The sequence below is a fragment of the Manis javanica genome, chromosome 11 (genome assembly GCF_040802235.1).
Source record: "Manis javanica isolate MJ-LG chromosome 11, MJ_LKY, whole genome shotgun sequence".
Classification (NCBI taxonomy): Eukaryota; Metazoa; Chordata; class Mammalia; order Pholidota; family Manidae; genus Manis; species Manis javanica.
This window is the reverse complement of record NC_133166.1, coordinates 38,754,300-38,766,527: the sequence shown is the minus strand read 5'-3', so window position 1 is coordinate 38,766,527 and position 12,228 is coordinate 38,754,300. Positions and strand designations below refer to the sequence as shown.

Genomic DNA, 12,228 nt, shown 5'->3' with positions numbered 1-12,228 from the left:
TTGTGGGAGGGGTAATGGATGGGAGGCTGTTAATTGCCATGAGGGGCTTCAGAGCTGCGTTGCCTCCCAAAGGCTGGGGCACCTGAAATTCCCTGGGATTCCCAGCTGCTGGGCCGAGTGTGCCAGGACGTTTCTGTCCAGCTGTGGAGTCCCTGTCCCTTTAAGACTTTGAAAAAGCGCTCACTTTTCTTTTGTCCCAGGGGCGCCGGCTGCGGGGACCCGCTTGCAGGTTTTACTGTTCTGTTTCCCTAATATCCAGCATACCATGCACTATGTGTCTGTGCTCCCAGTGTGGATGACTAGGGGTGGGTATTTAGCAGTCCTGGGCCTGCACTCCCTCTCCGCTCTGACTCCTCTCCTCCCGCCAGTGGGCTGGGGTGGGGGGGAGCGCTCAGGTCCCGCCGGGCCACGGCTTGTATCTTACCCCCCTCGTGAGGTGCTGAGTTCTCACAGATGCAGATGTAGCCTGACCATTGTACTGTATCCTTTGGCCTCTCTTTTAGGAATAGTTGTATTTTCAACAATATATATGGTTTTGAAAGGAGATTTCCGCTGCCCTACTCACGCCACCATCTTGGCTCCTCCCCCCTCAATACTCTATTATATATTGTGAAAATGAAGTGAATATTTTTTCAGGACAGATAAAATAGGTCATGTTTTCAGCTGTCAAAATGGATAATCACAGTAGTTGACTTGCATTGACTTATTTGGGTTGTCAAGCCCTAAAGAAGAGTGCTTTTGCCCTCTTGACAAACTTTTATAGCAGTTTTGTAATGAAATCAATACTGCTATGCTGTATATCCCTATGCAGCTCAAAATAATCACATTCCCAGATATTAAAGATACAGAAAACAGCTTATAATATTAAGTAGAAAACAAAACAAAAAATGTTTTTGTTCATAATAAATGTATATTCCAGGTGACATCAATGCAGCCTTCTGTACATTTGCGTAGTGTTTGGAGTCAGGATGATTTCATTCACTCTTGTTCATATTGAATCAGGGACCCAGAGTCTGGGACTCATTTCACTCTGCTGTAGTTAATACTGATCCATTCTTGTTTTGATGCTCAGTCCCGTGGATCATAATTGCTTTCTGTATTCACTCTACTAATATGAATCATTTTTTTTGCTAACCCTCATCCATCAGCCTCCATTTATTGAGGGCATACCCGGTCCCCAGTGCTGTGGGGAGACACAGAGATGAGTAAGAGATGATTCCTGCTCTCAAATTGTTAGTAATCATCAGCTTTTTCTTCTACCAAATTCTTTCCCATCTTAAAATGACCTTCCCTTTCCCCTCTAATTTTCTCTACCATTCTAAACTCTAACATAAATTGTAGATAGCTCTTCCCTTTCTGTAACCTAAATATGCTTTATAATTTCCTGTCTGTACTTAACTATTGTATAAATATTTTGTTAAATGTCTCACTTTTACATATGTTAATCATGAGATCGCATATATACCTGTTAAAGTTGGTGGGCAGTAGAGCTGTATCTCTTTTACAGATGAAAAACTTAAGGCTCAGCGAGAAGAAATAGGATCTATTATGTAGTCATTCCTCATTTTCTCCCAATCTTCCCCAGCCCTAAGCACCCACTAATCTACTTTTTGTTTCCATGGATATGCCTATTTTGGATATTTCATAGACAGGTCATACAATATGTAGCCTTTTGTGTCTGGTTTCTTTCACTTAGCATAATGTATTCAAGGTTCATCCATGTTGTATTATGTATCAGTTCTTTATTCTTTTTTATGGCTAAATATTCCATTTTATGGGTGTGTCACATTTAGCCATTCATCAGTTGACACACACTTGGATTGTTCTCACTTTTTGGCTATTAGGAATAATGCTATGAGGAATTGTGTGCAAGTTTTTGTGTGGACATATGTTTTCATTTTTCTTGGGTATATACCTGACAGCAGAGTTGCTGGGCCATATGGTAACTCTGTGTTTAATCATTTGAAGAACTGCCAGACTCTTTTCCAAAGCAGCTACACCATTAGCAGTGGGATTATGTATAGGAGAGTTCTGATAGCACCACATCCTCCCCCACATTTGTTATTGTCTGTTGTTTTTATTTTACCCCATTTTTTTATTATTGTATGAATCCTCCAGCTTTTTTGCTCTTTTCAAGATTTTTTTGGCTGTCATGAGTCCCTTGAATTTCCATGTGAATTTTCATATCAGTTTGGAAAGTTTTGCAGACAAACAAAAAAGCCAGCTGGGATTCGGATAAGGGTTGTTGATTACTGAATCTGTTGGGCAGTATTGCCATCTTATCAATATTAAATCTTCTGATCTATTAAGAAGTGATGTCTTTCTGTTTATTTAGATGTACTTTAATTTCAGCAATGTTTTGTGGTTTTCAGAGTTTGAGTTATATATCTTTTTATTCATTTCCATGTATCTTATTCTTTTCTATGCTTTTGTAAGTGCAGTTGTTTTCTCAAATTCATTTTCAGAATGCTAACAGAGTCAACATACTTTTTTTCCCTTTCTTCTTTCATTTAATCCTTAGCACAAGTCTAGAAGGTGGGTATTATTTCTTTTTACAAATGAGAAAATAATTCAAAGAAGTTAAATGATTTTGCCTACAGGGCAACTAAGGTAATACTTCTGTGAGTACATCTGGTTGAATGAGGAGGCAGTTCAAATCCTTGCATTTCCTTTTTCTCTCTTTGAAACCCAGAATGCAATACCAGGAGAGTTGGAAGGGAAATTTTAAGTGGCTCAAGTGAGTGAGGTGAGGTATTCAAGGGTGAGAGTTGGATCTTGAATGGGTGACAGGGTGATACATCCTGCCCTATTCTTAAGCCTTCAGGAGGTATTTGGAGGCAGTTTGATTTAGTGATGAAAGGCCCAGTCCTGAGTCTGAGCTCTCGCCCCACTGTTTAACTTGCTGTCTAACTAAGGAAGTTATTTTGATTTTCTAACTTCATTTTTATCTCTTGTAGAGCATTTATAAGCCCTACCTACTTCATAGGGTCATCATTCAAATGATTAAATCAAGTACTGTTATATTTGTAGAACTCAGAACCCAGGGCCTAGGCACATAGTAAGTGTTCAGTTAAATGTTGTTTAATTTTTTGGTTGCTTATAGTTTTATTCTTATTCCATGTTCATTTTTCTCTTTTCAGTACAAGTTTAGGGATCTAACTGTAGAAGAACTAAGGAATGTAAATATGTTTTTCCCACATTTCAGATATTCCATGGACACATATGGTAAGACTCTCATCTGGTAGCTTTTTTGCTACATTATTTAAACTATTATTTGTTCCTATAATTTCTGTTTTAACTTTTTGAATAATTTGAATATTTAAATGTGTAGTTTCTCTACCACATTTCTAGGTTATTCTGTGTCCCTAAGTAACAATCCCTGTTCCACTACTCTTTCCATTTTAGTTTTCGGAACTAAACTAGTTTTGGATTGTTTCACTCATTGTTACCTTTCACATACAGTTCAGAACATTTATACTTGATATTATAGTTACTGAGGTACTGAAAGGATTACATTCTAAGGTAGTTTGATAGTTGGTAACTGGAGGTAGTATTTCATGTGTTCAGTTCAGAGGTTAGGGAATTAATTCTCTTACAGTGTGTCCCAGTTATTAATGGGTAAATTAAAATTTCAGGGATTTGAAGGTTGAAAAAAAGTTGAGAATAATTGAGTTAGAGAAACGAAAGAAGGTAATTGTTGATCTTTCTATAAGGTCATTTAAAAAAATACAGTACCATTTTTTACAAAAGTTATAATCTGATACCCAAATTAGTTTGTTACATGTGACAATTATTTGCTAATATCCTCACATTTATAATCCTTTACTTATTAAGGTTTTTCACATTATCTTGTTTGATCCTTATGACAACTGTAGGATACAGTCTTATTATCTTTATTTTATTGATGATGAACTGGAGGTCCAAGAGATTGATTTTGGTTACTTTAAATCCCTAGAATTTAGGATTTCAGTATCAAACAAAGTCCTGTGTTCTTTTGACTACCCTGTCTGATTTCTAAGAAAACAACATCTAGTAATTTCCCCTTGTGGGCATATTTACTTATTACTAGATAATAGTACTTAGAAATTATATGTGTTTCTGTATTTGTGTATGTGCATACACCCACCTTAATACAGTTCTTTCTACTTTTGATTGCACATTTTGAGGCTTTTTTTCCTTTCAGTTTTCAAAGATAATTCCCAGAAAGACCTGCTGAATTTCACTGGCACTGTTCCTGTGATGTATCAGGGTAAGTATGGAAGTTGAGAAAATGTGGGAATTTTTTAAGAGAGCAGTTTAATAAGAACTGACATTTGTTCAATGCCATAACATTCTCAAAGTGTTTTCACATATATTTGATTTATACAGAAACTTACTGGATATAGCAGAATGCTGTCCCAGTCAAGGAAGGCCTAGATTAATAACAACAAATTCAATTCAGTTTAACAAATATTTATGGAGTGTCAACTATGTGCCTACTTCTCTGCTAGGTGCTGAGGTACAAAGGAGAACAAGACAGACATAGGCCTGCTCTTGTGAAGAAGTTATTTCTGCTTTCCATAGCAAACTGCAAGGATCCCACCTTTTTCTCTGTTACATCAATGTTTGTTCCCCTCCCTTACCCCTCTGTATGGTACAGCATTATCCCCGTTCTACAGGGAAGACTGAATCTTAGCCTGGTCAAGTGATTTACCTAAGACTACATAGCTGATATCAGGCTTGAACTTCAAACAACAATAGGGCATTTTTAAAACAGGGCCTTTAAAGCTCAAAGAAGGCAACATATTTTCAGGTGACCCGACAGGTTAAAGTAGCTCCGTGTTTGCCCAAAATGAAAAAAAATCACTAATTTCTCTATATTTAACTCTTCCTATTTGTCGAAATCTACTTCCTGCAGTGTTTACTAGGACTAAACTTTCAGTTATATATTGTATGGAGTTGCTTATACAGTTTGATTTGAAGAACACCAGTGAAACATTGTTTCCAGGATATTTCTCTGAAGTGGTGCCTGCAATCCTACTAGTGAAAATCCATCCCTGTTTTAAAATGTAAATAATCCTAGAGGGATAACATCCAAAATCACTTTTACACAATGCTGTGCTAATTTGCTAATAGAAAATGCTCAGTAAACATATTTGTTTAATGATTGAGTTGGTTTATTTGATTACTGACTGAGGGCTTAGGAAGAAATGAACTTACTGGCCATTTGAAAGAAGTGCACTGAAAAAGAGCTGAGGAGCATCCGGAAACCAAATGGGGAGAGAACAGTGGAATTTGCTTTCTCTTACAAAAGATTCAGCACTGTATAGTGGGAATACATTGCCCAAAAGACACCAAGAAGCTACACTTTAGGGGACTTTTTTCAAAGTAGGTGCTTATAGTAGCCCTTAGACTGTTACAAACAGCCTTAATTTCCCCTCTCCCACCCTATGATGACTTACTGCCAGAGGTGCACTCATGTTTTATTCTGCTTCTATTTATGTCCCACAATGACACCTCCTTTGGCCCAGGAAGTGCATAGAAATTCAGTTTTGTTTTTAGGCACAGGGATGTGGTTGGAGAGTAAAAGTAGGTAGGAATGGGCTCTGTAGAGATTGTAGTGAGGTAGACAGAACAGGCACAGAATCGATTTTTGTTTTCCTTCCTTGTTCCTCCCTTGCCAAGCTCTCAGACTGTTTTCTGACTGCCTAGAGAACTTTACTCAGCCCTGTTTCTGAACACTTGAGTTCTACACTTACTATGGTTAGATGTTAGAGAGAGAGAGAACTCTTACCTACTCCAATGATTGGTTGATTTCATAATTCTTACTCATTACACTACAATGATTTCAAGGCTAGTTGCTTATTAACAGAGGAGTATATGTATTTAAACAAATCACTGCTTACTAGCATTTCAGTTTCTAGGACAGCATGGGGAGGTCCCACGAGGACATAAATTATCTTAATACCATCAGTAAGGTGTCCCTCACTGGCACTCTGCTTCTCCTAGAGCCGTGGAGTAATGTTATTGATTCTTATGCTGCATCTTCCAAGGTAGTAATGGTACCTGCAATACTGTTTTTGTTTTTCTTTTTGCTGTACAATTTTTTTCTTTGGTTTTGACTAGAATTATATCAACTCAGTGTGATGCATACTAGTTATTTCCTGCTGATCAGAAGATCAGAATGTATCTTATTTGTCTGCAAAATGGGCCAGTAATAGAGCCTAACTCTAGAATTGTGAGGATTAAATGAAGTACTATAAGCAAAGCCTTTGGCATAGTACCTGGCACATAATAAGTGCTAATAAGTGTTGGCCATTATTGTTCATCTGTCTATATTACTTTCTTTTAGTTACCAGCTCTGTTAGCATAATAATAATAATAATAATAATACCTGCCTATGCTAAAAACTATTTAAACAACTGAGAAGGGATGAGGTTAAACTTAGTCTAACTTCCCACCCAGTTCTATTCCCCTTATGAATCCTTGTTGATACCTCCTTATGTATAGCTGTAGAAATTTTCTGGATTATTTCTTATCATCCCTGCAAGATCATATCAAGGTTTCTTTCGTCCACCCATTTTTTCAGAGATGTGTATCACCCATTTAAACTTTATTTACAGCTAACTTAATTTATGTTCTTATGATAGAATTATTTTAAACCTGAGGACTCTTATCAGGAGTCCTGACTCTTCAGTAATGAATTACTGAAAGCTAAATGGGCAGGATAGGAGGTAGGGCACTTGCTGATGGGAAAGAAAGAAGGAAGGAAGGAAGAGAGGAGAGAACACCAGTAGTGACATCTTACCAGTGTAACTAAATAGAAATGAGGCTCACCAGGTGCTTTGCCAAGCATGGGCTATTAAAATACCTCAGCACTGCTGGGGAAAGACCTTGATGGAGACAGCAGATCCTGGATCAGCCAGGAAGATACCTTCAACAGACATTTATTTCCTCCTTCTTAATGTACAGTGATTAACACAGAAAGTAACTCCGTCAGAATTTGGACTACCACTCCAGCTGTATTATGAAACAGATAAGTTTGCATGATATAGAACAGTGACTTTCTAATGTTTTGAGTGTGACCCATAATAAATACTTATATAGATAGCTAGTATATTTATATGTGTATGTAAACATTTATACAACTGAAATGCCATATGTCCTGTCATACATTCTATTTTCTATTCAGTTCCATTTAAAGATATTATTCTCTACAGCCCACTAAATTAATTTCATGACCCATTTATTATGGCCAACCTTTGAAAAACACTGATCTAAAGTATGTAACATTAGAGTAACTTCTGGAGGAATGTGGTAGTGTGTCTCAGTGTCTGTTGGTCACTTTGTGGTGCTATGATCACATGACTTTATAATCATAAAGTTATTTATGGACCAACAGCTATGCTTATACCTATATTGTATATATACTTATGTACTCTGTATGGTAGCAGATATTAACAAAACTTTATTGTGATCACTTTGCAATACATACAAATATCGAATCATTGTGTTGTACACCTGAAGCCAATATAATGCTTTATGTCAATTGTATCTAAAATTGTTAAAACGCTCTAACAAAAAAGGAGTGTGTTTTTGAGAACTGATATGAAATAGTAGACCCCCAAGTATTAGGACATTTCTGTAATGTAGTGATTATCAATCCTAGCTGGACATTAGAATTACACAGGAAGCTTATAAAAAATGTTGTCCAGACCCCATTCCACTAAATAAGAAACTTTGGGGAAGTGGCCTGGATATTGGTAGGTTTTGAAGTTCCTTAAGTGTTTGTACTAGGCAGACAGCGCTGAGTGTGGTCAAGCTTTGGTGAGGGGAAGCAAGATGAAAAAAGTAACTTTTAGTGGAGGGAGGATTTCCTTAGTAAGAAAAGGATTACATTAGAAAAGAAAACTATTTTTATTTATACCTGGCCTATTTTCAAAATGGGTTTCAGGTAAATTGCAAAAATTGCCTCCCCTTCATGGTATTTACCACCTCATGTATTATACTACCTTCACTCATTTCATCCTCACAACTCTAGGAGGTAGGAGCTAATTATTATTCCCATTTTATAGAGGAAGGAACTGAGGCACAGAGATTAAATAACTTGACCTAAAATTATATGCTGGTAATAGTTGGGAACTAGGATTTGAGCCTAGACACTCTTGCTCCTGAGCAGCCATGTTCTTAAGTACAGTGAAAGGCATTTGCAATAAGACTATGAAAGCAAAAATAAATATCAGGAGATACAATAGAACAGCTAGGGTAATTGATCAGACTTGTAGCATAAAGTTAGTTCTTACACTTACATTAGGTTTAGCTTCAGGCTTCCTGGCAACAAAGGCAGTAGGAGATTTGGGCTATTGGTAGGCATGACATACAGAGTTACCGTTGGAAGAGCATTTACTCAGGTTCCTATCTCCATACACTAAAATTTAAGAACCAGTGAGCAAGGTGACTATTAAGATCATTTTCATCTCTAAGTTCTATGTATTTAACCCAGCCTGTATGTTATGATATCTGTAATTAATGAGCAACTTGAGGGCCAGTATCAGATTCATCTTTTTGCTCAATCATTCATTTTTCATTTGTTCACTCATTTATTCTTATTTATGTAAGAAACTTACTGAGCAGACAGTATGTTAGGCACAATACTTGGTGCAGAGGATATAGAAATGAATAATACATAATCTTCTGTAGAAGCTTATAGTATAAAAGGAGACACAAATGTGTAGGCAAATAAATTCAATGCAGAATAAGTATAAAAATAGAAGTGTCCACTGCCTTTCAGGAAAGATGCAGTAGCTCTGCTGGGGTGGATGATGAAAGTTACATAGAAAAGATGCTGTATCCTAAACTCCTGGTACAATACATCCTGTAAACATTTACTGAATTGAATTGGATGAGCTGGCCATTGTATTAATTAAATTTCCTCAAATATTATGCTGGTGCTTTAATGGGAAGATATATCCAATATGACTGTGGATGAAAATGGGGAGTTAGGTCTTGATTTGCATAAATTCTTTAATACAAACTTGACTGTACATTTTTAAATGCCGTCTAGTTGGACCATAAATACAATGTGATGTTTCATTGTTCGATGATGTGTTTATTTTGTCTCAAATAGGTCATACATATAACATTCCAATTCGTTTGTGGATTTTGGATTCCCACCCTTTTGCTCCCCCCATTTGCTTCTTAAAGCCAACTGCAAATATGGGAATCTCAGTTGGAAAACATGTTGATGCTCAAGGAAGAATATACTTGCCGTATCTCCAAAACTGGAGCCATGTAAGATCAATTTGGGTTTTCTTTTGAAAGTTCTTATTTTTCTCAGTATTTATCTCTGATCCTAATGATACAAATAAGCTACTGAATTTTCTTTCCACAATACTCTTCATTTGGTCTTTAAAACTAACTTGAAGTTGAGCTCCCCGGGGTCACTCAAGTCTCAGAACCCTGATGAAAGCAGGAGCCAACTGTTGTTTGCTTCCCACTTTTTATAGGTGCTTGATGCTTGATAAAGCACAAAAAAAGCTGCTAGCCATATATGGGGCATTATTTCCTAGTCCATTCCTATTAAAGAGTCCTACGTAATATATTCATTTATTTGTAGTTTGGCCTGTTTGACCTTTATGTAAATTGAATCATAGTATATATAATCTTTTATTACATGCTTTGGTTTGGTTGAGCATTAAGTTTAAAAAATTCTACCACATCAATGGATGTACCTGTAGTTTATTTGCTTTACAGGTCCTCACATTATGGAATTTTGTATTCTACATTTTTCATCTACACTACAAGGAACATTTCTCCATATTAAATAATATTTCAAAATACACAGTTTTTAGTTGTTGCCTGATGGTCTGGCATAAGGATATTGTATAATGTATTTACAGGTTGCTCTGTTAGAAATTTAATGGTGAGCATCCATAAATATAAATATATGTAAATATAAATGTGTATATCTTAAAAGTAATAATTTCCTAATAATATCTAGGAATGGAATTTTTGAATCAATGGTTATAAATATTTCGAGGGCTGTTCTCACATATTGTCAAATTGGCCTCCAAGAGATAGATAAAATGTATTTCAGCCATCAGCAGAAATCAGTGCAGGAGAGTACCTGTTTTAAATACGCTTATTCTAACGGGAGGTATTATTAAAACAAAATACACCTTTGATTATCTCTATTCATTTATTAGAAGGGTGTAGAATATGCTCTCATTTTGTAAGTAATTAAATTTTTATGAAAGGATAATTTATATTTCTGTGTGCCCAGAAAGTTAGGGATGTGTCAGAGTTGAGTGAGCTTGGAGTAAAGGACAGTCTTAGGGTTATCACTTATTATATGCACATCCCATAAAAAGGTATGCAATTGTGGACACATTTTACTTTGTTTTTATGGTTTTCTATATTTTTCATATATATGAAACTTCTGAAAAGAAGCAAAAAAGGAAAGAAAAAAAAGATGCACAAACTGTCAGTAGTGAAGTTTAGGTGAGGGAACATTGGCCTTTTACTTTATGAACTTGTATATAATTGGCATTACATGGTGATTTAGATAAATAAAATTGCTGATTAAATATGATGAATAGGGCATGATAAAGATTTGTCACTTGAAAGGACAAAAATAAAGTCTTAATTTTAATGTTTAGTTCTTTGGTTATTTGAGAAATTGAAATCTTTCATACCTTTATTGATCATGTATGTTTCCTTTTTTTTTGAATCATCTATCTCATTCATCCATTTTTATACTTTTTTTTGGTATCATTAATCTACAATTACATGAGGAACATTATGTTTACTAGACTCCCCCCATCACCAAGTCCCCCCCACAAACCCCCGTACAGTCACTGTCCATCAGCGTAGTGAGATGCTGTAGAATCACTACTTGTCTTCTCTGTGTTGTACAGCCCTCCCTGTGTCCCCACACACACATTATACATGCTAATCATGGTGCCCCCTTTCTTTCCCTCCCTCCCCATTATCCCTCCCTTCCCACCCATTCTCCCCAGTCCCTTTCCCTTTGGTAACTGTTAGTCCATTCTTGGGTTCTGTGAGTCTGCTGTTGTTTTGCTCCTTCAGTTTTTTTCTTTGTTCTTATACTCCACAGATGAGTGAAATCATTTGATTCTTGTCTTTCTCTGCCTGGCTTATTTCACTGAGCATAATACCCTCTAGCTCCATCCATGTTGTTGCAAATGGTAGGATTTGTTTTTCTCTTATGACTGAATAATATTCCACTGTGTACATATACCACATCTTCTTTATCCATTCATCTACTGATGGACATTTAGGTTGCTTCCATTTCTTGGCTATTGTAAATAGTGCTGTGATAAACATAGGAGTGCATATGTCTTTTTCAAACTGGGCTGCTCCATTCTTAGGGTAAATTCCTAGAAGTGGAATTCCTGGGTCAAATGGTATTTCTTTTTTGAGCTTTTTGAGGAACCTCTATACTGCTTTCCACAATGGTTGAACTAATTTACATTCTCTCCAGCAGTATAGGAGGGTTCCCCTTTGTCCACAACCTCTCCAGCATTTGTTGTTGTTTGTCTTTTGGATGGTGGCGATCCTTACTGGTGTGAGGTGATATCTCATTGTGGTTTTAATTTGCATTTCTCTGATAACTAGCGATGTGGAGCATCTTTTCATGTGTCTGTTGGCCATCTGAATTTCTTCTTTGGAGAAGTGTCTGTTCAGATCCTGTGCCCATTTTTTAATTGGATTATTTGCTTTTTGTTTGTTGAGGTGTGTGAGCTCTTTATATGTTTTGGATGTCAACCCGTTATCGGATCTGTCGTTTATAAATATATTCTCCAGTACTGTAGGATGCCTTTTTGTTCTGCTGATGGTGTCCTTTTCTGTACAGAAGCTTTTCAGCTTGATGTAGTCCCACTTGTTCATTTTTGCTTTTGTTTTCCTTGCCTGGGGAGATATGTTTATGAAGAAGTTGCTCATGTTTATATCCAAGAGATTTTTTGCCTATATTTTTTTCTAAGAGTTTTATGGTTTCATGACTTATATTCAGGTCTTTAATCCATTTTGAATTTACTTTTGTGTATGGGGTATGCAATGATCCAGTTTCATTCTCTTACATGTAGCTCTCCAGTTTTGCCAACACCAGCTGTTGAAGAGGCTGTCATTTCCCCATTGTATGTCCATGGCTCCTTTATTGTATATTTTTTGACCATATATGTTTGGGTTAATATCTGGACTTATATTCTGTTCCACTGGTCTGAGGGT

At 36.4% G+C, this 12,228-nt stretch overlaps 1 protein-coding gene across 7 annotated transcripts in view; it reads left to right on the top strand.

Moving 5' to 3' along the window:
• The window catches only part of UEVLD (UEV and lactate/malate dehyrogenase domains), a 59,977-nt gene that overhangs the window by 10,098 nt on the left and 37,651 nt on the right, over positions 1 to 12,228 (top strand). For 6 of the 7 annotated variants that reach the window (XR_005063603.2, XM_073216307.1, XM_037026959.2 and 3 more), the window contains 3 exons: positions 3,141 to 3,225; positions 4,184 to 4,249; positions 9,107 to 9,270. Coding sequence is in view for 6 of the 7 variants with exons in the window: in XM_073216307.1 (XP_073072408.1) it covers positions 3,141 to 3,225; positions 4,184 to 4,249; positions 9,107 to 9,270 (315 nt within the window). In the remaining variant the exon portion in view is untranslated. The remainder of the gene's footprint in view (positions 1 to 3,140; positions 3,226 to 4,183; positions 4,250 to 9,106; positions 9,271 to 12,228) is intronic. The other variant, XM_037026960.2, reaches the window with a different exon arrangement.